At 45.1% G+C, this 26,563-nt stretch overlaps 1 protein-coding gene across 1 annotated transcript in view; it reads left to right on the plus strand.

The window, feature by feature from the left end:
• COMP (cartilage oligomeric matrix protein) overlaps nt 1-26,563 on the plus strand; it is a 151,446-nt gene that overhangs the window by 51,498 nt on the left and 73,385 nt on the right. Inside the window, exon 3 of the mRNA XM_083179394.1 lies at nt 2,933-2,984. Coding sequence (XP_083035520.1) covers nt 2,933-2,984 — 52 coding nt within the window. The remainder of the gene's footprint in view (nt 1-2,932; nt 2,985-26,563) is intronic.

Genomic DNA, 26,563 nt, shown 5'->3' on the forward strand with positions numbered 1-26,563 from the left:
CATACCAAAGGTACCACTGCCTCCTGTGTCACCAAGCCTTCCTCTACCCTCCCCATACTTATTCTATTATTATATTTATTAACAGTTTCTTATATAGTGCATACCTATTCCGCAGCGCTTTACATAGTATAGTTGAACATTCACATAAGTCCCTGCCCCAGTGGAGCTTACAATCTATATTCCCTACCACATGTACATGCACACACATTCATTCTAGGGTTAATTTTGTTGGAATACAATTGACCTACCACAATATTTTTGGATTGTGGAAGGAAACCGGAGTACCTGGAGTAAACCCACACAAACATGGGGAGAATATATAAACTCCACACAGTTAGGGCATATGCTAACCATTACACCATCCGTGATGCCCCACAAGTGCTGTCTTCTACCTCCCTATCCCATATGTATCCCTGTCCCCATCCCCATCCCCATGAGTGCCCCTGACCACTGCCTCCTCAATTGTGCCTGTGGCTCACCTCCCCATGAGTGCCTCTACCTCCTACCTCCTCATGTGCACCTATCAACCTATCATCTCCACTACCCATATATACTACCAGGGCTTAAAGTAGTCCTTGAGAGATGGTGGCATTCATTTCCCCTGCCACATAGTGTTGCTTATACACAATGCCCATAGTAGTAGTGCCCCTTACAAATAATTCACACTGTAGTAATGCTGTTTATAAACATAATGCCCACAGCAGTAGTACCCCTTACATAAAATGTCCACAGTAATAGTGCCCCTTATACACATATCTGCCTCCGTCACTCCAGTATCTCACCACCTAAGTTTCACCAGCAGCTCCATGCCCTGTGTATCTCCAGAAGCTTCCCCACCTCTCTGTGTCCCTTCTTTACCTTCATTCAGTATGCACAGATTATCCTTCTCTTAGTGGTGCTTCTTCACTACAGCAGTGGTGATGGCATGGCACGTACATACATTGTGTCAGAAAGGGACGCCACTGCGACAAGCTTTTCTGTTAGAAGTGGTGTGCAGGGCTGTAGTGGAGGTGGAACTAGTTCCCCCTACCATTAGAAGTGGTGGAACCCAGTTCCTCCTCCCCATACCGCCCACCTACTTTAACAGAGAATATCACTGCCTTACCAAACATGAGTCTACCCCCCATGAGTGCCGCTGACCTCTACCCTTAACCTCCCTATCCCCTTCCCATATGTATCTCTGTCCCATGCCCTCATGAATGCCCTTGACCATTGCCTACCCAAATATCTAGTACTAGTGCCCCTTACACATTATGCCACACAGTATGAGACACAATTCCGAAACAAAGATAGAGAGACAGTAAGGACAAATGGACAAGGAGAGTGACATCAGAGGACAGAGATTGGTATTATATATAGTATTATATATACAGGCTCGGACTGGCCTGGCGGAGCACCAGGAGATTCCCCGGTGGGCCCCATTGATATATGACTCCTCCCACTTTTAAAGGGCTGCCGCCTGGCAACGACGAGCTCGCTGCCGGGTAGTCAGTGCATTCCGCTGGTAGTGGATGACTGACCCGGGTCATCTGGCGGTTGAGGCATCGATATGATTGACAGCTGCCGCTGGGCAGTGGGGTGCCGGGCTGAGTTCGGGCGGCTGTGCGGGCTGATGTCAGGTGACACGTCGCGGATGTCCGCAGCAGCATCATGACGTGTCACCTCTGTTGGACCTGCCCGCGCTTGAGTCGTGTGTCCAAGGGCTGGGAAGTTTGCAGTGTGCGTGAGCTGCTTCCCATGCTCTCATGCTCTCCTGGAGGAGGACGCACGTGACCTGGCTGCACACCCCCCCCACTGAAGGAGCGTGACCTAGCGGATTTGAATGAGAGAGGTTAGAGGTAAATTATTTATGGTTTATAAAGACATATTTTTTTTTTTACAAGTGGTACTGTAAATACCTACCCTAGGCTACGAACCTCTGACTTATCTTTAGCATATTGTGTAATGTAACTGTATGCAGCATATTGAGTAATGGGCATCACGATGTGCAGCATTTTGTGAAATGTGCATTACGGTGTGCAGCATTTTGTGTAAAGGGGCATTACGGTGTGCGCTTAATGTGTAATGGGCATTATGGTGTGCGGCATAATGTGTAATGGGCATTACGGTGTGCAGCATAATATGTAATGGGCATAACGGTGTGTTCCATAATGTGTAATGCCTCCTTGTTGTGATGCCACGCCCCTTTTCATGAGGCCACACCCCCTTTTCGCCACACGGCTTCGCTGCGCAAGGGTCCCGTCTCCTGGCCTGTGTGCTCAAAATGCCAGGCCCGATTTCTGGTCCCAGTCTGGCCCAGGGAGGGGGTCACATGGTATTTTCCCCTATGTCTCTTCCACAGCTGCATATTGCATTGTGTTATCACCTATACAGTACACTAGGGTCACACGCTGACATTTGTGCATCTTGTGGCTAGGAGTCCCAGCTAGATATGTTTACTATGGTAACGCCTACGTACTACTCCGTATCTGTACTGTATGTGTGTAATAAGGGGTCTACAGCTGCTGGTCACATACTGGTTTGAAAGGCACATTTTGTTTTCTTTATATACTATGCGAGGGGGCACCTATGATGATTAGCCACTCCTCTCTGCTCAGGTGGACACACCTCTTCAAAAAAGACCACGCCCCTTGGTGGGCCCCTGTGAGTGCATTTCCCTGGTGGACCCTTCATGCCCCAGTCCGACACTGTATATATATGCACAATATATGTTGTAAAAGTACTAAATTTACTCCTAAATTCCTACACAAGATATAAAGGGATACATCTATGTTTCTGTGAGTGCTCCCATGCTCACCAGTCCTCTTTTCTGCTTGATCACAGTATCTCTCCTTACACCTACCACTTCAGTATCCAGGAAAGCTTTAAAATTAGACTTTTTTATCTAAAGTTTTTAATATGTATGTAAAATTTCTTCCTTACTGTTTTCTAGGTTAAAGAGATAACGTTTTTGAAAAATACAGTCATGGAATGTGATGCTTGTGGTAAGTGAAGTTTTACAAAGTAACATATAAAGGGCTAGATGTTCTAAGCTTCAAAAAGTAATAAAGTGGAGAGTGATACACTGTAATTTTCTAAACAAAGCATCTAGCATGCAGGCCCGGCAACAGGGGGGCCGCAATGTTCAGGGCTAACATAATGGTGTTGCGGCTCTTAATACTAACTTAAGTATAAGTGGTTATGCTGCAGCACAGTGGGAGAATAAAATAGTGTGCTGAGTGTAGCGAGTCCCCGAGCCCAAAGCATGGCGAGCGAAGTGTGTACATACACACACACACGCACATTTAGCATACATTTGCAAACATTCGCATGTACATTAATGTAAAAACGATACTTACAGTGGCGGACATAATGGCAGATCCTCTCCAGAAGATCTGGCTGTCTCCTCCGCAGGTCTGACCACCGCCGCTCGAGCTGATCAACGGTTTGCCGTTCTGAGGAGTATTCTGCGCCGGGCCGCCTTATAGGCCCGGCGTTTATCAGCATTGCTGATATAGGGGCCCAAGGGCCCCAGGCGGTGGTCCACTACCTCCACCAGGGCCACTAGTTTCCTCTGTGAGAAGGGTGCAGCCCTAATGGAAGTCATATTGGCAATGGCGCAGCTATTAATTGCAGGTGCATATATAAGTTATGCTGTTCTCTGATTGGTTGAAAACAGTCTTATTTGGTATAAACTTTATTGATCCATTCTGTATGTGTAGAATGTGTGCGTTTTAATGTATACAACCCTGTATAATCTACACTGGCGTACACATGCTTACACACCTTCCATGTAGTGTGCGATGACTGTGTTGGCGTCCATTTTGGTAAAGTGTGCTTTGACATCTCCAAACAAATATCAGTGTCACAGTAAAGCACATAACCACATATACGAAAGCTTTCATTGGCATTTAGGAACTTTAGCACAGTGGGGCATGGAGTTCACATAAAACTAAGGCTGATTGTGTTGTAGAATACACACATGTGGTATGGTCACGTAATGTAAGCGTTACTTACGCCATACTCATGCCGTACTTTTTTGCGGGAATTTGATTTAAAAAATATATAGCTCACCAGCTAGAATGAACACTTGCTGCTAACATGGCAGACTCTGGGTCTGATGGATCAAGCTCTGACAATGACCTTATTTTAGCTAAGCTGCAATCAATGACAGAGGATATACAGAGGAAGGCAGAGGAGTGGAGGAGGAGAGAGAGCCGCAGCCAAATGACCCAGTCAGGCCAAGGGTCAGGCTCACAGCCAGAGCCAGGCCCAAGTTCTGTGGCTGAAGCAGGGCCAAGCAACCAGCCAGAACAAGATGTGCCATTACTTGGAACATCTGAGACCCAGCAGGTGCATGCCGAGGTGACTGGTTGCCTCAGTAAATGGCCTGCATCATCTAGGAAGCGTGCTAGGCAGGATCCAAGCAAAAAAAAAAAAAAGAACTCTGCATTTCAGGAGTGTGAATTGAAGATTTTGGTACCTCGAGCACGGGAATGGATAGAGTTAAGCACCACGAAGCTGACCTGTGAAGGACAAGATTTGGGGACAAATTACAGATGAAATAAATAAGGTGGCACCACTGCAGAGGAATGAGAAGTCTGTTAAAAAAGGCAAGTGTGGTGTTTCACCTGATATGTACTTATTTCTCTAAATATGTAAACTTGTTATATACCAGTTACTATAAAGGTGTGTTTGTTGATATTTTATTACTTCATTGACACATGTGAGCACATTTATAGAGGGGAGTGCATGTCCAGAGGTGATTTCATTTACAACTAATTTATTTACATTTCACCATCTAAGCCACGTATATAGGTGACACGTGCACCATTGGGGTGAGGTGAGGGCCGCATTTGAGTTCATGTGGAGTATGTGATGATTCACCCATAATTGTGCTTCACAAATGTAGTACAGGTTGAGTATCCCGTATCCGTAGATCCCGTATCCGAATTATTCCAAAAAACTTGTTCTTTTGGAACAATTCAAATGTTGTTTCCCCCCCTAACCCTTTTTTTATACTTACCATGTCCCCCGGTGTCCATGGCAGGCCTTCAGCATCCTCTCCGGCATCTCCAGCGATCCCAGGAGTGCTTTGCGCTTTGGGAACTCGTGCAAAGCACTCCTGGGACCGCTGGAGACTCCGGAGACGGTGCTGAAGGCCTGCTGTGGACTCCGGGGGACAACATGGATGCCGAGGGACCACCCTTTTCCGGAATGCTCGTGTTCTCGAGCATTTCGAATAAGGGATACTCAACCTGTATATGAAAAATGTGTCACACGAATCCTCTTACTAAAATTTGCTCACATATGTTGTTGCCGTTACCCTTCAATAGAGGTAAGTATGTAAGAGTGTGATGGTTTATTATGGATACAGAAATGTGTGAGCTGCAAACTTATAGAGATACATACCATACCAGCCACAATGATAAATTGACAATACTAAGGCTGGGTGGTAGCAGAGGCCATGAGATATGTAGTAAGTAAACCTACTTTTCTTGTTTTTAAGGTAGCAGGACATTAAATCGGGCCTGAAGAGGAAGCTGAGTGATAGGCATATCCACAGCATTATCACCGGGAGTGGGCCGATGCCATCCAACCTGGAGTTTACCCCCTGGAGCACTCTGCCTTAGATGTCATTGAGGAGGTACAGTAGGAGCAAGTTTCATCTTTGCTCCTTGCAATACATATTGCAGCTGAGAACAATAGAATAGCCATGGCTAGCCATGGCTAGCCATGGCCAAAGGAGCAAAGATGAAACTTGCTCCTACTGTAGAGATCAGGGGGGTATCTAACATGGATAGCAAGCTCCCGGTGGAGGTTATTGCTGCTGAATTAACAGGTAAATGTGGCAACTGCATTATTGTTGTTAACATACATTGTTTATTGATGTGATGGTGACCATGTTTTTTTTTATCATAGCTGAAGTGGAGACTCCAGCATCACCAGAAGCTTCCTCTTCAGGCCCACCACAACAGCAGGCTCACCCACAGGCTCACCCACGGGCTCACCAACAGGCTGAGGAGGAGATTGCAAGCTGGCTGCTGAGTAGAATCTTGCAGCAAGGTGTGGAGAGTGCCGAACGCAATGAGCGTCAAGTGGCATTGCTTGAAAAGGTGGTGGCTGCCATGAAAAATATGTCTGAGCATTCCAGCCACCAGAATGACATCCTGACGGCTGCCATTAACAACCTTGCCCAGCAATCCAGCACCCCATGCTGGCAGAAGGGAGCCACCACCACCCCCTTCCTCAGCAGCCGAGCCTTCTCAGCCCACGGTCCGACGAGGAAGAAGACCTGCTGCCCCCAAGTTCCCACCATCCAAGGGGAAAAAACGGAGAAAAAAATGATGTGGTGCCACCTTATTGACTTTGTCTGTGGTTTGCCCCAAAATCTTGTCCTTTGCTCTGGAGGGCCACTTCCTATGTGCGGACTCCATGGATTCCTGTGTAAAGGGTACCAAAAATCTGTAATTCACAATCTAGAAATGTAGAGTATTGTTTTTATGTTGTGGATCCTGGCTAGTATAATTCCTGGATGATGAAGATCCGATGCTGGTGTGGCCTTTGATTTCACCATGCAATTCTTGGGTCTCACATGTTTCATGTAATGGCACATTTTGTTCTGTCTGGTTGTATTTTTGCTATTTGTAAAAAATTATTTCCCCCCCCCCCCCCCCCCCCCCAAAAAAGTGCTGTGATGCTTTACAGCGATAAATATTTTTTACCAAACTTACATGAACGTGTTCGATGTGAAATTTTTGTGTGCAGTGTGTAACATCAATACTTTATTTGTGTGTACAGTATGTGTAATGCACATCATTGAATATGCTGTTGAAGTGGATGAAGTGATGGCTTCATCATGGTTGCCTACCTGACCCTTTCCATAAGAGAGAAAATGTTCTGTTCCTTACCAGGTACTGGGGCAGATGTATTATAGCAGCGCTTATTGCACCGCTATAATACTTCCTGCTTCTCCTCATTAGCGAGGCAAAGCAGGAAGGGACATCGACAAGATGTATTAACATCTTGTCTGCCGAAGCGGGGGAGCGCTAACTCCCCCGTCCGGCGATGTCCCCTCCTGGAGATAGCACATCAGTTTACACTGATGCTCTGTTTCCTGTCCCCCGGCCGGCTGCACTGGGCATGCGTGGGATCTCGCTGCTCACGCGAGATCCCCAGCGCAGCCCAGAGCTAACATCAGAGACAGCACTGTCCCTGCTGTTTAGATAGGGCTTCGCCAGCCTGATGCTGGCGAAGCCAAAAGCGGCAGTGGGCGGAACGGTCAGCGATGATGACCATTCATACATTCATTCAGCCTGCTATCATTTAGATAGCAGCGCCAATATGGACAGGGACGCACAGCTGTACCGCATCCCGCTTCCTTCATACATGGGAGAGAAGCGGTATAGTGCACATAACGTGCGCTACTACCCCTTCTCCCCCATAACGACCCTTCATACATCTGCCCCACTGTTTGATTGCCACCACCTGTGTTGAAGTAGTTAATTGCTGAGAAAGGTGCTTCACCGCAGGTGATGTTAATCATACATTACCAGGTAAGTCCAGGAACAGAGCATTTTCTCCCTGATGGAGAGGGTCAGGTAGGCAACAATAATTATTAATGAGACATTTGTAAGAGAGGAATACATATGTGTCCTCCCTTCCCAAACAACAGTGATGGATGTTGATAGTGAGTGGTAGAGTTCAAGATGTGTGATTCCACCAAGCATGTAAAAATGGATAGTGTGAAACTGTCACCTAATCAGGTTACAAATTCTATGTTACAGAGTAGTGGGCAGATGTATGAAACCTTCACCAGAGATAGGTGTTGTAACTCATGTTCTACCTGGCATCTTACATACAGAGTGTGAAAAACTATGGAGCAGATTGGCTACTTAAACATCATTGTTCTCAATTTGTAAGATTGTTTCCCAGATTGTGTGCATGAGCAGGACAAATTTATAATACATTACAAGTACAAAAGGTCATACAAAAACACATTGTTGCTGTTGACACATGTCGACTCCTATGAATTTTGTATGCTGTTGTCCTAACATGACAGGAACACTTGCATTAAGGGTGTAGATGGTTAAAAGACACCTAATTCCACATATTCCAACATGTGTATTTGGACTAATAAATACTAGACAAAATCCTACCTTGAAATGGTGACAAGTATAGAAAGTGAACCTTCCAATGTATTTCAGGGCTGTGTATGGCTTGCAGGTACTCAAATGAGTTATTTCCCTAAATAGCCTGCAGAATTTGTTAATATTGGGGTCAGATGTATGTAATTTAGGTGTTAATTAGCAGACCCAATGCGGCCGTACTCAGGCAGCAGGTCTAAGAGTGGTATGAAGCATTCTTTGCGTCCGACTGTTTTGGTGCAGAAATTACCCGAGTGCTCTCGGAGCGAGGCGGATGCCCCTCTGTGCAGTTTGAGTACACACCCCCGTGTACACCCAGGTATACACCAAGTTTTGCCCACTTTTCTGGCCTCTCCCCTAAAAACGCCCACATTACGCCCGCTTTGACCGTGTGCATGCGGACAGGAGATTTTGATAGGAAAGGTCCGTTCGCAGGCGGAGTGTTGTCCTTGCACATGTGCATAGAGAACGGTACGCATGCGCAGAAGAAAAAAAAGCATTCCGTCCGTACGCGGACAGAACCGCACCAACCAGAATAAGTCTCTGCAGCCTGTGCTTTTTGAACTAGGTCCCGATCGCGGTCCCGATCGCATCACATCGCTCATAAATCGCATGCAAATCACATGCGATGTGATGCGATCTAGTTCAAAATGCACTGGAATATTGTACCGTGTACGGGCACCTTTAGGTATTGGTGAAGTTTAGAGCTGGATAGAATACTGAGGGATAGATGTATGTATCAGTGAAAAAAGGGAAGTTGTCCATGGTAAATAAACAGCTTAGAGGAAACATTTATCAAGTACAATCTATAAAATTAAAGGTAGCACGTGATTGATTGATATTGGCAACTTCTCCACTGGCCATGCAAAAAGGGCCTCATGGAAATGGCATAACATTGTGAGAAGGGGCATAGCCTTGTGGGAAGGGGCATGGACTTGTGGGAAGGGGCATGGACTTGTGGGCAAACCCGAGTTTTCTTCAATCCTGGGGGTCCCAGAGATACTGGGCTGACACTGAAGGCTGCATTGCTGGGTCCTACACTGACAGGAAAAGAGTGCGGCATGTAATAGTACAATGCAGCAACCAACTGTTTCTGGGTTATATTGCTAAAACAAATTCATTTACAACCCTAACTTGTGAGCAGCCCTGTTTTCCAATTTTCCTTTCTTACTATTTTTTAATTTACTGGAAGCACTAAATTAGAGATTAAGAATGTTCTGGAATATTCTTGGAAAATAAACCGTGTTCTTAAAGGTGATACCAAATTGGAAAATATAATTGCTTTAGTGAAGTGTGCAGAACTGATGCATGTCTAGCATTCATCTCTAATATGGGCACAAAATGACTCTGCATTGGCAGAAGGAAATAATTACACTGCAAGAGATGCCAGGGCAAAATAATATTTATTCCTCAGACAGTGAAAGCTGTGTATTCTTGCCAAAAGCAAAATAGGTTCTGGCCCTTGATACTCACATATAGCTGAGATAAAAGACATATGGAGAACAGCTTAAGAAAGTAAGACTTGTTCTTACATAGTAAACAGGCCACAAGGGAAATAATGAAGGAAACTACAAGAAATGGACATTGTGTTGCCCTGAAATGTAGCAGCATACAATATGTGGGAACTTATCTGCACATACCGTAGGTACAAGTAGCAGATTCATAAAAAAAAATTGTGAAACTTTATTCAAGCTGCCCCAATCCCATACTACAAATAAAATCAGGGTTGCCTACCCTCCCAGAATGGCCGGGAGGGTCCTGGAAATCAGGTCCCCCTCCCGCCCCCCACCCATTTCCCGCGAATGGCCCCTTGGCGGGGGTGTCCGCGGGTAAAATGACGCGATTGTGTCATTTTAACTCCGCCCCCCGCAGTGCAATGCCTGAAATACCGGCATTGCACGATGGGAGGTGTGGCTAAAATGACACGATTACTATAGGCATGTCCCCCAACAATACAACCCGTATGTCGCTATGCCCCCAAGCCGGCTCTTTTTCCTTCTGGTGATGGCCTCGCCCCCCCCTGCCTAACAGAGCTGGCTGCCCTCTCCCTGAGAGGGCAGCTCCAAAGTCGGCAAGTATGAATAAAATACATAAAAATATATGAAACAGCTATTGCTTGTGTTAGTGATAACATGGCAGGCCATAATCACTGCAAAAGTCCAGCATCAATCACAAACGCTGTTTATTACAACTGATTGGTACAAGAATAAAGTATCATAAATAATAAGTGATATTGCTAGTAAAACCCTGAATAATTCTACTATACTTATAATATATAAATTGGGAAAAACATTATGTCAAACAAAATGTCAACATCCATCATCTTGAAATGAGAATGTCATAGGAAAAGGTTATACCAGTATAAACGGGAATTAGAGTAAATGTTCACAGCCCTCAGACTTATTACTTGGCTGAACCCCATTCAGTGGGAGTTTAACAGTTCCCAATGTTGGTTTTACGTGGGTGATTCTGGAATATTAGACTAATGTTCTCAGGGAAATAAAGCAGTAAGCAGTTCCTGTAAGGACATTTTTGAATTTTGAACTGATAGTTCTTTAGAATTATACTGGGTATACACTGGAATAAATATTGTTTACGGATCAGCAGGGGTGTACAAACGGTATGTCTGTGATTGACATAGTTTACAGACAGATGGCATCGACTGTGCTGCACAGACAACGGGCCTGATACAGACGTGATTGGACCATATGCATAAGGATTTTTTAATTTAATTAAAGAAAAGTAAATTTACTGAAGTGAACATTAAGGAATGATTTAAAAAAACAAAAATTATATTTACAGTACAGTTTGTCACCATTTTAGGTGCTCTCTTATCAGTATATAGGGCTAGATAGTAGGTATAGAGAGCACTCTTTTATCAAACATCATTTTGTAGGTTCCATGCCCCTTTCCACTCCCCTTTCTTCTCTCTCTTTTATGCCCCCTTTTGTCATGAACTTGATGTAAATTGTATTATTAATATAATATAAATATTTTTATATGTCAATTTCATATCAAAAGATAATGGTTTTGGAATAAACAAACATCCGATTCGGAAGGCCGATATTTGATTCTAAATGGCACTCTGGACGATAAGCAGGTTACAATTGCGGTAGTATATGTACCTAATTCTAAACAACTACCATTTATACGAAAGTTTTGTAAAATCCTACAGGCTACATGCTCTGGCTCCTTATTAGTCCTAGGGGATTTCAATCTGGTACTAGACACCCGTATGGATAAGTCCTCCCCATTACGATCATTACAAAGACCTACCCAAGGTGATAAGTCGCATCAATTCAGGAGAATATTAGAAGAATATGCCCTATATGATATATGGAGGGCGAAAAACCCCTCACTTAGAGATTACACCTTCTATTCCCCTGTTCACCACTCACATTCTAGAATTGATTTAGCTATCTCGGATAAATGGACACTTCAGCAGATCAAAAAATCTAGTATTGTCCCCATATCGTGGTCCGACCATTCGGCCTTGATCCTTAAATGGGACTTGAATTACTTCCATCCATCCTCAAGGCAATGGCGCCTAGGAGACTATCTACTAGAGGATTCTGAAATCAAGATGTCCATTCTGCGCGACCTGCAGACCTTTCTCGATGTTAACGACCCAGCTGACACAACAATTTTTAATTATTGGTGTGCCCTGAAGGCAGTGATCAGAGGCTCCTTTATCCAAGCAGCGGCCAGGCGCCGTGCCAATCTAAATAAACACGTGAAGGATGTAGAATCTAGACTAGCAGATCTAGAAGCTAAACTTAAAAATTCCCCTACTGACAAAGCGATATATAAAGCCCTACTCCAGACCAGAGAAGAATGGAATACACTAACCCTCCAAGAGGTACATAAAAATCTTTTTAAATTAAAACAGAAATTCTATGTCCAGGGAGATAAAGCTGGCAGATTACTAGCAAGAAAACTAAGAGGCAAAATGGCACAAGATAGAGTAAAAGGTATTGTTAATCTGAAGGGCCTAAAAGTAACAGACCCATCTGATATAGCCAATGCTTTTGCTGAGTATTACGCATCGCTATACAATCTAAAAGACGACCCTGAAACCCCTCAACCCACAGCTGAAAGTATTGCCGGTTTCTTAAAGAAAATCACTTTACCCGCTATAGACGCGAATACCCTAGCATCCCTGGAAAGCCCGTGGTCGTTAGAAGAAATCAGCAAAGCCATTACTGACCTTCCATCAAATAAAGCACCAGGCCCAGACGGCTTTTCTAATAAGTTTTACAAAACATATAAAGACCTATTATCCCACCCACTTCAGCGGCTCTTCGAAGAGGCCTCCACAAAGGGGACCTTCCCTCGAGAGATGCTGGAAGCGCGCATAGTAGCGTTTCAAAAACCAGGCAAAAATCCCTCCATTTTAGCTAATTTCCGCCCGATTGCGCTTTTAAATACGGATGTCAAACTTTATGCGAAACTCATAGCTAATAGATTAGCACCGCTACTTCCATCCCTAATATGCTTCGATCAAGTAGGGTTTGTGGGTGGGCGACAAGCGTCCGATAACACGAGAAGGGTGATTGATGTTCTGGATGCCTTCTCCGCGTCCTCTGAGCCTCTCCTGCTGCTTTCATTGGATGCGGAGAAGGCATTTGATAGATTACACTGGGGATACCTGCAGGCAGTTTTAACCAAGTTCGGCTTTGCAGGCAGGGCTCTATCTTCGATCACAGCTCTTTACTCGAATCCTTCGGCTAGAGTTTTTATTAATGGAATGCTTTCAACTCCCTTTCTTATTTCTAATGGCACACGCCAGGGTTGCCCCTTATCCCCTCTAATGTTCACACTTGCAATTGAACCACTAGCAGAATCTATAAGATCTTCACCGGCAATCACGGGCCCCTCCATATTTGGCACCTCCCACAAAATCTGTCTGTTCGCAGACGATGTCCTATTGACTCTTACTGACCCGAATACCTCCCTGCAAGCCCTACACAAAATCCTACAAGACTACTCGTTAATTTCCTTCTATAAATTAAACTGTTCAAAGACAGAGGCATTACCAATACACTTCCCTCCCACATTACTAGAAAATTTGAAATCCCTCTACCCATATGCATGGCAGACTAACAGTATTAAATACCTTGGTATACATATCCCGGCAAAGATCAGAGACATTATATACGGTAACTATCTACCATTATTAACCAGTTTCTCAAAACTGACACGTGAATGGATGATGCATCAGATATCTTGGCTGGGCCGAATAGCGGCACTGAAAATGGTCTTACTACCGAAATTACTATATTTATTTAGGACAATTCCCATTTTACTACCAGAAATTTTGCTTAATAAATTCAATAAATTGTTTCAAACATATGTATGGAAGGGGAAAAAACCTAGACTAGCTCGAAAGATAATGACTAGACCGCAATCATTTGGTGGCCTGGCCTACCCAGACCTTCAGGCATATCAGATAGCCTCTATTCTCTCTTCGTTGGGACCTTGGTTAACGACAGATGACACCAGACCATGGGCAGTAATAGAAAAAGGCCTTGTATCCCAATTCCCCCTTGCGGACCTTCTATGGTTGCCTCCACCGGAAGGGAAACTTCTAACCCGTTCATCAGTGGTGGTACAAGAGGTACGCAAGGCCTGGCATATTCTAATCTCCCGAATACCAGAAGTTTCCCTACCCACTCTAAATCTATCAATGAGGGGATTGGCTCGCCTTATACCTGATTTGTCTTTGGACACGTGGGTGGCCCACGACATCATTTCGTTGAGAGACATCACGGAAGCGGGCACACTACAAACTTTCTCCCAAGTACAGTCTAAATATGCTTTATCATGGAAAGACTTTTACAAATACCTACAAGTGCGCCATTGGCTGCAAAGTGTCTCAGCTCCCCCTTATAGCTTCAAACCACTGCCTAGGACCATCGATGATCTCCTTCAAAAGCTAAATAATAAAGGTGCATTATCTAGGTGGTATGCGTTTCTGGTTACTCCCCAAAGCTTTACGAAATTTTCTCCACTGGTAAAATGGGAAACTGACATAGGCTCAATCCTCTCAGAGGAAGAATGGCAGTCAATATTCCAGGGCTGCTTTAGAGTCTCCAAATGTATATCTCATGCTGAGCAATTTTATAAACTCATTCATAGATTGTATATGACCCCAGCTCTACTGCACAAGATAAGCCCTACAAACTCTAAACTTTGCTGGCGCCAATGTGGCGGAGTAGGATCAATCTACCATATATTCTGGTCTTGTCCTAAGGTATCTGACCTGTGGAAACAGGTGTTTCACCTTATCTCGACAATTCTGGGCTGGGTTATTACCCCCCAGCCAAAAGTTGCACTATTCCACTTGCTATCAGACATGACCTCTCCCTCCGATAAATATGTAATCGGACATATATTGTCCTCCACTAAACGACTTCTAGCTCGTAATTGGAGAACTGATACTATACCCCATATTACGGACATAGAAAGAGCTGTTCAATCGCACTTTGAATTTGAAGCTGCAGGTATATCTATCAATGCATCATTATCATCACCCGTATCCAAGAAGTGGCTAACTTGGACAGAATATCCAGCAGTATCCCCCCAAATAACACTGGGCAGGTTTTAACATATGTTACGTATATAATTGGACTTATTAGATCTAAGCGATAACCTGACAGACATGATGATCTTCTTATGCATACATTGTGTTGCTTTTCTTTTTTTGTCTACGCTAAAAAAAAAAAAAAAATGTTATAATAATGTACCTATGCCGTACCTCCCCCCCCCCCTAACCCTCTCTCTTTTACCTTCCATTCTGTTGTGTACCCACCCCTTCCTCCCCAAAAAAAAAAAAAAATGTTCAATTGAATTGAATGTTCAACTTGCTGTCTTTGCAGTTTTGTATCTGATTCTTCGCATTCAATAAAAATCTAAATGTAAAAAAAAAAAAAAGATAATGGTTTTGAATGGAATGTTGTACATGGGCTATCATATAAACAAGTCACTGAAAAAAGCATATTACATCTTATTAAAACCAGGTCGTTTTTGCGGCAATGATAAATATTATAAATTGTAGAAAGATAAATTTAAAAAATCCGATGTACGAAAGTGGTTATAAGAGCAAGACGCATACACACTGCACAAACCGGCGAGATGAAACTATAAAAGAAACATGATTTGTGTATCGGTATAAATCTGCAGTGGCAATGCGATTTGGTATTACTCAACGACGGTATATAAATATATATTAATCATCATCATCATCAATATATTCAGTAAGAGGGTCTAGGCGTAAAGCCTGACCGCTAAAAAGGCTACAACAGTTGCTAATGCTTTTGAATATATTTACAAGACTTCATGACACTTACCATAGAACAATTAAGTGCACTCCAAGCAAGGGGAAAGACTCTAATGCATTGAGAGATTTCAAGACGACGCATGGCAATTACAAGTAAGAGTAAGTAAGAAAACAACGGCTCGTTTAGGAATTGGAGACCATGTCCATATATCCAAATATAAGGATATATTTCAGAAAGGCTATAAGTAGAGCTTTCTTGAGGAAATAATTGTAATACGTGGCATGAACACTAAAGGTCTTAAGCTGCTTTACACGTTGGAGGATCTCTATGGTGAGACTATAATAGAAATGTTTACCCATAAGAACTTCAAAGCATACCAAAAAACTATAAGATTTACAAAGTGGAAAAGATTTTTTTAAATTATATGGTCAGAGATCAGAAATATTTGTTAGAAATACTTGTAAGTGGCGAGGATACACCGCAAACTTTAACAGTTGGATCACCGCATCAGAGCTAAAACAATATACATATATATATATATATATATATATATATATATATACAGTAAACAAAGAGGGCAATGAATGACAAATCATTCTACATCACATTGCTGAGTAAGGCCTCAGCCAATACATTCCACAAAATAAGATTTCTTACTATAAGACAAAGTTGGCTAATTTTGCAAATGGGAAGTAGCTTTTACAGAAATATAATATATGGACACATGGAATACCTCGGGCAGCACGGATGGTGTAATGGTTAGCATTACTGCCTCACTGCACTGAGGTCATGGGTTCAATACCCACCATGGCCCTAACTGTGCAGAGTATATTCTCCCCGTACTTGCGTGGGTTTCCTCTGGGTACTCTGGTTTCCTCCCACAATCCAAAAATATACTGGTAGGTTAATTGGCTCCAAAAAATTAACCATAGAATGTCTGTGTGTGCATGTACATGTGGTAGGGAATATAGATTGTACGCTCCACTGGGGCAGGGACTGATGTGAATGGTCAAATATGCTCTGTAAAGCGCTGCGGAATCTGTGTGCGCTATATAAGAAACTGCTAATAAATAAATAAAATGTACAAGATTATATGATGCAAATAACAAAAGGGGCTGCTGTTGTGATTGTCACGAACATGTGGGTGAAACCCATTTTTTATAAAACCATCGACCCGCTACTCGAGGTAATCAATGCCAAATTGAATGACATAAACTAGAGGGTGGGTTAACACTAAGCCATGAGCCCTTGGAACGAATGGTATCATTTGATAGCATGCCTTTGTATCAAACCAACACCAGAGCTAAACTGACAAGATTATTAGGGTTACAGCCAAAATAAGTTTTTAAAACCATGCGCAGACATCAACTGCGGCAAATATACGCTGTACGCAGACATTATCAAGCACCAGAGGGTCGGTGACAGTTATGTACCACTGCTACGGACTGTTGAAATAAAGGGCCGTAAACAATGAGATGGTCACTATACGATATGAGAATACAGATAACTTACCATTGTGCAAAGTTTATTTTGACACTGTAGCCATAGCGATAAAGAATCAGAATCAGCTTTATTGGCCAGGTATACTTGCGTATACTAGGAATTTGTTTTCAGTTTGCTGTGCAGCAGCCAGGTGGGTAACAAGTAAACAGCATACAGTATAAACAATAAACAATATAAACAGGTGGGGGAACATGTACAGTCATATAGAAAGTTATTTCAATTGGTCCACTTCTTGTCTGTAGGCTGATTCGCCCAAGTCCTTGATAAGGCCAATGACGGTAGTGTCATCTGCGAATTTGATTATCTTTACTGATTGCGCCTCTGAGATGCAGTTGTTAGTGTACAGGGAGAAGAGCAGGGGTGTGAGTACACAGCCCTGGGGGCTCCTGTGCTGATGGACCGCACTTGGGAGGTGAATTCCCCTGCTTTCACAACTTGTTTGCTATCAGTCAGAAAGTCCACAATCCAAGAACATGTAGCTTCAGGGACTCCTAGGCAGAGTAGTTTGGGGTGGAGGATGTTGAGGATGATTGTGTTGAAAGCCAAGCTGAAGTCAACAAACAGGACCATTACATAGGCACCAGGCATATCCAGGTGCTGCAGAATGTAGTGCAGGCCCAGGCTGACTGCATCCTCAATGCATCGATTAGATCGGTAGGCGAACTGGAGGGGGTCTAGCTGGTGGACAGTCACAGCTTTCAGGTGGTTCAGTACCAGGCACATGAATGTTTTCATGATCACAGACATCAGAGTTATCGGCCGGTAGTCATTCAGATTTGTAATGGTTGATTTCTTTGGGACTGGAACAATAGTGGAGCTTTTGAGGCAGGAGGGAACTTTACATAGCTCCAGTGATTTGTTAAAGATCCTGGTGAATATGGGGGCAATCTGACCTGTGCATACTCTCAGGGCAGATGGTGACACCCCGTCAGGACCTGGTGCTTTCCTTGGTTTGGCCCTCTTGAATATCTCTTCCACCTCTACTTGGGTGACCTGGAGTGACTGGAGTTGGCTGTGGACATTTGGGGAAGCACAGAGGGTATGGTTTGGTTTACAGTGGACTACTTTTTCAAACCTGCAATCGAAGTTGTTCAGCTCATCAGCTAGGTCTTGGTATATGGCAGTGGGTTTGGGTGTTTTCTTGTAGCTGGTTATACAGTAGATTGCATTCCTTTCCACACAGATATAGGGTCATTAGTGGACAGGTTAGCCTGATTTCTTTTGTTAGGGAATTCCTGGCTCTGTTGTATTGTGCTCTGTCACTGCTGCTGTAGGCCTCTTCTTTGGCTTGGCGGAGTTGTCTGAGCTGGGCGTTGAACCAGGGCTTGTTGTTGTTGAAGATGCGGTAGGTCTTGGTGGGTATACACATATTCTCACAGTAGCTTATGTAGGATCTGACGGTGTCAGTCAGGTCACTCAGGTCAGTTGCCAAGGCTTCAAAGAGCCCCCAGTCCATGCAGTCAAGGTAGGACTGGTTTTAGCTTAGCCTCATTAGTCTATTTCTTAACCATCTTGATGACAGACTTAGCTTCTCTCAACTTCTGAGTATAAGTAGGGAGTAGGTGGACGAGGCAGTGGTCAGATAGTCCAAGTGCAGCACGGGGATTGACCGGAAAACAGACTTAAGGGTGGTGTAGCAGTGGTCAAGGGTATGCCCTTCCCTGGTGGGGCACGTGACTTTTTATTTGAACTTGGGTAGCTCCTGGCTTAGGTTAGTTCTGTTGAAGTCACCCAGCACTATGAACAGAGAGTCTAAGTGTTTTTGCTCCATGTCAGATATGCTGGTGGCCAGGTGGTGCAGGGCTTCCTTTGTGCAGGCAAGGGGGGATGTACAGTACCACTAGAACAATCAAGGCAAAATCCCGGGGGAAATAGAATGGTTTGCAGTTGATACATAGCATCTCCAGGTGAGGGATGCATGATTTGCCTAGGATCGTGACATTGGTACACGATCTATCATTGATGTAGAAGCAGATGCCGCTACCCTTTGTTTTCCCTGAGAGATCCTTGGAGCGATTAGCTCTGTAGAGACCAAATCCTGGCAGGGACACCGGGGGGTCAGCAATGTGGTCATCCAGCCATGTCTCTGTGAAGCATAGGACAGATGATCCTGCAATGCTTGACCTTGTGCTTCTCATGAGGAGGGACAGCTCATTGAACTGTTTGCCAGGGAGCACACGTTTGAGAGCAGGATCACATGGAGTGCAGACTGGTGCCAACACCGCTTCCACCTTACTAAGGCACTGGCAGGACAACCTCTCCTCCATGACCAGGGCAGGTACACACTGCGGCTTAATCCAGGTTGGCTTCTGCTGGCAGTGCTGGGGAGCTGATGGGCTGCGGCTCGGTCTGGGACCACCACCACAGTGCCCTGGGGGTTTACTTTTCTGCTACCTCTGTGAATGGTTCTCCATGGTCGCCGTTTCACTCTCCAACAACTGCTATTCAGCTTTGCTGCATCTTTTCTGCACAGGGCAGCAAGGGCAGCGTGGACTGTGAGGGCTGCCGATCTGCCCATGTCCCGCTCCGTCAGGCTCATATGGGTGGTCTGCTCCAGGGATGAGCTCCATTTCAGAAGGGCTTCTCTGTTGTGCTTGGTTACCACACATGGCAGGGTCATCACACTCAAGGGGGTGATGAATGAGGACAAGGACAGGGGGAGACAAGGGGAGACATGTAGTTTGGTTGAGCTGCACAGCTCCGAGGCAGCCTTCTGCGGCGCCATATTTGTGGTATCCAGTATGATGAAAACACTTTTCCTCAATGTATGACATGATAACACACTGAAACCACAAGCAGCATGTTTTTCCCTTATTAATTACCCCATCATTACTTTTTTCAGTCAGGTGGATGTTTCTTTAGGAGATAGACTCATATAACAATCCAATAATCTTTACACTTATAGGTCCTATATAGAGACCATATTGAATTATAGCTCAGACAGGGCCGGTGTAAGGCTTCTCAGCACCCTAGGCAAAACTCCAGCCTACTGCTGCCCCCCCCCCCCCATACTGCCACCAATAACCATTTTCCAACCCCTTAACGCATACTTGATTGACATTATGGAATAGCAGGGAGCCTCCCAAAATTGAGTGGTCCTCCCAGCCCCCCAGGTAGGTGGGCAAGACTCTTGCTTTCTCTGGAGGCCCCCTGCCACACACAACAGAGTACAGGAAGAGAGGGAAGAAAAATAGGGAAGTATGCCTCAAGGGAAAGTATGGAGGTGAGGAAGTAGAGGTTCCACAGCAACCACCTGCATTAAGTACAACAAGGATCCTCACAGACATCTTTTATTTTTTGATAGGCAGACTTGGTGGCGCCCCCCTAGATCCTGGCGCCCTAGGCAGCTGCCTAAAGCTGCCTAGTGGTAGAGCCGGCCCTGAGCTCAGACGCGTTATCCACAAAACACACAGCAGGATTATTTGATAAAGATGTGGCTAGATATAACACCAGGACTCTGGATGGTCTAAACACACATTTTATAAAAATAGCAAGAGCAAAGGCACAAAGTCAAACTGTTGAAGTACTGGCTCCTCTACACTGTGACCTTTTTCATTAACATAAACTAATCCTAAACGCTGTTGATTTGAAGGTAAAACTCTCCGGAAACAAAGACTCATTCTGGATTTGACATGCTTAGCCCTTGTTAAATGGCAACACAATATACACAATTAATTGTGTTGGTATGATAATATACAGTGTACCAGCATGAATGAGAGTATTTAAGGTATTTGTGTATTAGAGTATTTAAGGTACTTGTGTATTTGCAGGTTGCTCACTAAGCTATTTGCTTAGTGGGCTATTCTGGGTAGTGAAATTGCATCGCATCGCATGGCACGTTTTCGTGCCGTGCGATGCGATCTTACTAGTTCATTTATTCACTGCACCCTGGCCACTGATGGCATTGCATCGCATGAGAAATCACATGGGATCGCATGTGATTTTGCGTGCAATGCGATTTAGCTCAACACCACAGTATACATGTCTATGTGATGCAATGGGATTTAGCAAACCCCCCCATTATCCACATCACCCTGAAGCGTGGCGAGCAGACGCGGAACGTGTCCACCCGACCTTTTCATACCCCCACTATCCACGTCGGGGTGCAGCTGATTTTATAAAGTGTGGCGAGCACAGCAAGCCACCGAGCCCGAAGTGTGGATTACTTTACATGTATTCAACGTCCCCTCATGGGGCTCGCTGCGCTCGCCATGCTTCAGGCTCGGTGGCACACTGTGCCCACCACACTATATAAAATCAGCTCCACGCTGACGTGAATAGTGGGGGTATGAAAAGGTCAAGAGGACACGTAACTGTGGGCAGGGGTTCACTAAAAATTAACTAAGGAAAATCGCATTGCATCGCAAATTTGCATTCGATGCGATGCGATTTTCCTATGGTGCCGTACTTATGTAAATTGGGCGCCCTGCAAATACACAAGTACCATATTTAATTTAGAAAATCTGTTTGGCAAGTATCAAAAACTGGTCTGGCCTGGTGATCAAGCTCACAACGGAGTGAAACGCACGTCCAGCAGGAGCTGACAGCTACAGACACCGACCAGTGCACAGGCACACGTGCGGAATCCTCCAAGACCTCCCGGTAAAACGTACATTAGCCTTCACAGGCTCTCCACTCATTCCTGCAATTATTTCAGGAAACAGCGTTCTCACAACACTGTGAAATGCTGCACCAACCCCACACGGGGAGAGACCTTCACGGCAGTAGCATAAAAGATTAGGTCGCCATAGATATTTAAGTCACCGATAATTCAGCAGAAAAACCTCTTGGCGTATGAATAAGTGATTAATTTCTAAGGAGACCCATCTTTCCACCTAGACTATTATGGCAATTAACATTGTAATATGTGCCTGGATTAAACCAGATCTCCACTAACTTCCATGACACATGTCGCACCATAAATCTTCTCTTTTGACAGGAGGACAAACCTCTCATCAAAGCTACTGCTTGACAATCAGAACAGTGTATTTTGTGCATTTTGTGTGGACAATTTTCTCCATAAATAATTTTCTTTGTTACAATTTTTTTTTTATAGATATTTTTCTAATCTTTTGCTGTTTATGCCATGTAATAGGTCCTGCACTGTCCATGCTGCTAATGTAAATTGTAACAGCACTGAGTCACAATCTTGGACAAACAAGTCCCTATAACTTTCATACCTTATATGTTACATTGTTCATAAACAGGATACTATTGTGCAATTATTTTGGGTAAACGTGAGGCATTGCACCAATCTAGGGGATTTATGCCAATATCCCCCCAAAAAAACTTAGAAAATCTATAGAAATACATACTATTTTCTTCTTAAATTGTACCTATAACAACTGTGAATATACAATATCTACTGTAGCAGAATTATATGTAACAAATTTTAGCAGGAGATACATTATTGTTCTATTATAGAATGTGCTGTGACCAACTTTCCACATCTTATATTCTTAGGTGCTTGTAAAATCCCATTTGATACTTCAGCTGGAATTGTTACAAGTATAAGCACAATCTACAAGTATCAACTATAATTATCACAACTACCTATAGTAGCAAGTAGTAGGAATTGATAAGCAGGGCCCATAGAAATAGCACAGTATTGTACACAATGACACTTATCATTCCTCCTTTCTTTTTTTCTCATCGCCACACATTAAACATCACTCTCCCCCAGCAGTAATGAGCGTATCCCATACAGATTGATACAAATTGAGATACACATACCCACAGCCCTACCCGATGGGATGGGCCCAATCTTGTCCAAGTTTGGCAGCAAAACCCTTGAGGGCCTGACCAGTACCTGAGAGGTGGAAGATCAGGTGCTGTAGGTAATCACACTGCTCTTAATAATCACATAAAAAGTATATTTCTGAAGGGTCTAAACCCCTGCTCTATTACCACTCACCTTACCAGGGAAAAGAATATAACCTATTTAGGTCAGTATCTACCTTATATACTAAGGATTCCACTATACCTACAAAAATATCAACCATTAAAGTACAGCGCTGTGAAATCTGTGGATCATAGGATAGAATTATCCATGAAATTACTGTGTGTACCACATAAAATAAGGCTGTTACAAAACTCAGCAAATGAATCAAAGTATATCTGTGATTGTAACCGAGACAATATCTTAAAAATGATTTATTGAAAAATTCAAAAACTTTTTTGAAGTTTTTAAATGCAAAAACAGTCCACTTTCTCCTGACAAAGAATTTCTGCATAGTTCTTCGACTCTTGGATGCACCACCAACTCCAGAATATAAAAGCTATATATAGGGGCGTGGCCTGACCACGCAAGCGAGCAGTCGCATTCATCAGAGCTCCTCCAGCCTTGTAGCTTTTTGCGCTACACAGGAGGCTACAGCGACTTGGGACAGGCTGTTCCCGCTGCCCTGTACCCTCCGGAGAGTGAGGGGGACACAGGAGTTCCCGGAGCCCAGCAGGCGCGCTACTCGCGGATCGCGGCCTACCCCGCACTTGAAGCCGGGGCCTAAATTACAAGCTGCGGCCGGCGCTGGAGCTCCGGACCCGATATTTAGAGCTCTCCGCCCGGCGGAACCCCCCTGCAGCCTGAAACTGAGCCCAGCGATAGGCGGACACCCGCCCAGACCCCTGGGGACACCACAACTGAGCCTACAAGGTATTTACAGGCTCCCTGGGAGCTCCCCTGCCCCCTCCCAGGGAGATCAGCGGCGGCCATATTGACTGTCACAGCCAATTTCCCCACTACAGCAGGGCTGGCCTGTTGCAGCCCACCCTGCTCAAAGGGGCCCCAAAACAGACACCTATGACACCTTGAGTGAGCTGCACTACTGGGTGGTTACAACTACTTTGCTCCCCAGCCTGTCCTGCCTCTGCTCCAATACCTGTCTCATAGCAGGCTACTACTGCTACTCCAATATCACAGTCTCTCTTAAGCTAACAGCCCCATCGTGTGGCGTATGGACATACTGCAACTTCATTTACTGTGTGTAATAATTCTGAAAAGATGAACTGACCTGTACAATATACACCTGGAAATGTAACCCATGAAGTTTGCAACCTGTCAATTTCTCTAAAACCCTCTAGCGATTGACCTTTCTCAAACATCTACCTTATACTATTAACGTGTCCCTGGCTTGGAGGATGCCTCCCAAACGTGGCAAAACTCCGCACCCGGTCTCCCAGGTGGCCTTCTTTAAGCCCTCCCCTGTAAGGCCCAAGAAAGTCGGCGAGGATGGACAGCAACCTCCTAAAAGAAATCCACCTAGTCCCTCGGGGTCAGATGCCTCATCAACAGAAAAACCCGCTTCAGGAGCGAATGCCCTGGATGATAACCAAGCAATTACTGTGGGCTCTATGAAGTTACTGCTGTCCCAGTTTAAAACAGAGGTAACCGACGAGTTTAAAGCCACGCTTCGGGATTGCCAGAAATCAATTGACGACCTGGGTGAACGCACCAATCATATTGAAACCAAAATGGGAGAAGTCGTCTCCTCCCATAATGATCTAATCTCCTCCCACGACGCCTTAGAAGCTGAGGTTGCTGCCCTGCGAGATAAAGTCTCAGACCTGGAGGACAGATCGAGACGGAACAACATTAAGCTGCGTGGAGTTCCAGAAACGATCTCAAATAGCAGTTTGAACGACTTTGCGGTCAAGATTTTCCAGAAACTTCTACCCGATAAGCCCACCGCAGACCTCCTGATAGACAGGATCCACAGGTTGCCCAAAGCAAGAAGCGCCCCAGAGGACTCCCCGCGGGATGTACTTATGCGCATACACTTTTATCATGTGAAGGAGGCGATACTTAAAGCTGCCAGACCGTCCGACGCTGCCTCCAGAACACTAGGGCCTCTTCAAATCTTTGGAGACCTATCTCAAGCTACTCTAGCCAAGAGACATTCTTTCCAACCCATAACGGCTGCTTTACGCAAAGAAAATATCCTCTGTAGATGGGGGTTCCCCACAAAACTACTAATCAATCGAGAGGGTACAACTACGGTACTGTCTTCGGTGGATGAAGGGAAACGCTTCCTCTCCACACTGCAATCAGCGAGCTCTCCGCCCGACCCATCACCTGAGCGCGGACTCCAGCGGGACTGGTCTGCGTCAGGGTTGGATCACTAAATTTATTCCTGTGGTAAAGATGCTACTGCTCTAAGTACCGCATGTTTAAAGGTTCTGTGCTAACTTATAGAAATTAGTCTATATACCAAGCGGTCACTTTGCACTGTTTTATCCAGTGACGTGCGGTGAGGTTAGTGTCAGGTGAGGCAGGCGGCACAGGGAGAGTGACAGTGGCCGACATGGGGACAGTGGCAGCGAGCAACCCAGGGAGAGTGACAGCGGGCATCGCGGGGAGAGAGACGGCAGGGGACGCAGGAACAGTGACAGCAGGGGACGTGGGGACAGTGACAGTGGGGACACAGGGCTGAAGCATTACTCACACTTGAAGCCTCCCAAGGAAACGGTGATGGGAAGAAGGAGGAGAATTTTGCACCTCCTCGCCTGGCCAAAAATAAAATAAAAAATATTATGGTTTGTGCATGAGTGTGTGTGTGTGTGTGTGTATATATATATATATATATATATATATACTTCCCAACAGACATCACCCCAGAGGGCAGAGGGCTCACCTGGATATACCTTCCAGCAGTAGGAACAGCTGGACCTGCTGACTGGGGCCTGGCTCAATGCTTCTGAAAGACCCCTGCTTGAAGTGACAGGCAGTGGAGGAGCCCGCAGCCTGCAGGAACCTCGGATGCTGCCACTGCTGCCCATGCCATGATGCCTGAGATCTAGCAGGTGGGGGAGGAGGGAGGAGAGATAGGGCCGCGAGGAACAGGGAGGTGAGTCGGCCGGGCCACCCTCAAATGCCCATGCCTGGGCTCCAGCATCGGGGAGAGGAGGTAGGGGAGCCAGTTCTCCCAGCGGTGGGGGCCGCGGTGGCGGAAGGAGCAGGGAGGTGAGCCGGCTGGACCTCTCTGACATGCCAATCCCTGGGCTCCAGCAGCAACAGGAGGACAGCCGGGCCTCCCGGCGGGTCCGCAGCAGCAGGAGGAGGGAGGTGAGTCGGCCAGGCTCCAGCAGCTTTGGGAGGAGGGAGGTTCGCCGCTGGGCCATCCTGACATGTCCATGCCCGGTCTTCAGCAGCGGCAGGAGGAGGGAAGATAGCTGGTTCCCCCGGCAGGGTCCAGGGGGAGACAGCCACCACAGTATGAGGATGACCGCGGATCAGACTGTCAGTGTGTGACAGGCAGCCTGATCCACTGTCCTATCACATCTGTCTCTGTGACAGGGGCATGCTTTCATGTTGGCTGAAGGCACGTCCCTGTCACAGAGGCAGACATGTAGGTGCCGCTTCCCCAATACTTTTTAATGGGCTTTTAAGTCTCCTTTTGTGCTTCTGATCAGCCCCGCCCCCGGTGCTGACAGTTTTCAATTGTCAGCTGGAGGCACAGCTCCCGCTGCCTCCCAAAGCTCCCAGGCAGTGTCTCACACCATAAATTAGATAAAAAAAATAGCAATAAGATATTTATTACCCAGTATGTGTTATAAATATCATTTTTGTATTTTGGTTTTTATGATTTATGACAGGTGAGGCACTGCCTCTCCTGCCTCCCCTGACTGCACGTCCCTGGTTTTATCCTTGGAAGATGC

The sequence above is a fragment of the Crinia signifera genome, chromosome 1 (assembly GCF_055691185.1).
Source record: "Crinia signifera chromosome 1, ASM5569118v1, whole genome shotgun sequence".
NCBI classification, from domain to species: domain Eukaryota; kingdom Metazoa; phylum Chordata; class Amphibia; order Anura; family Myobatrachidae; genus Crinia; species Crinia signifera.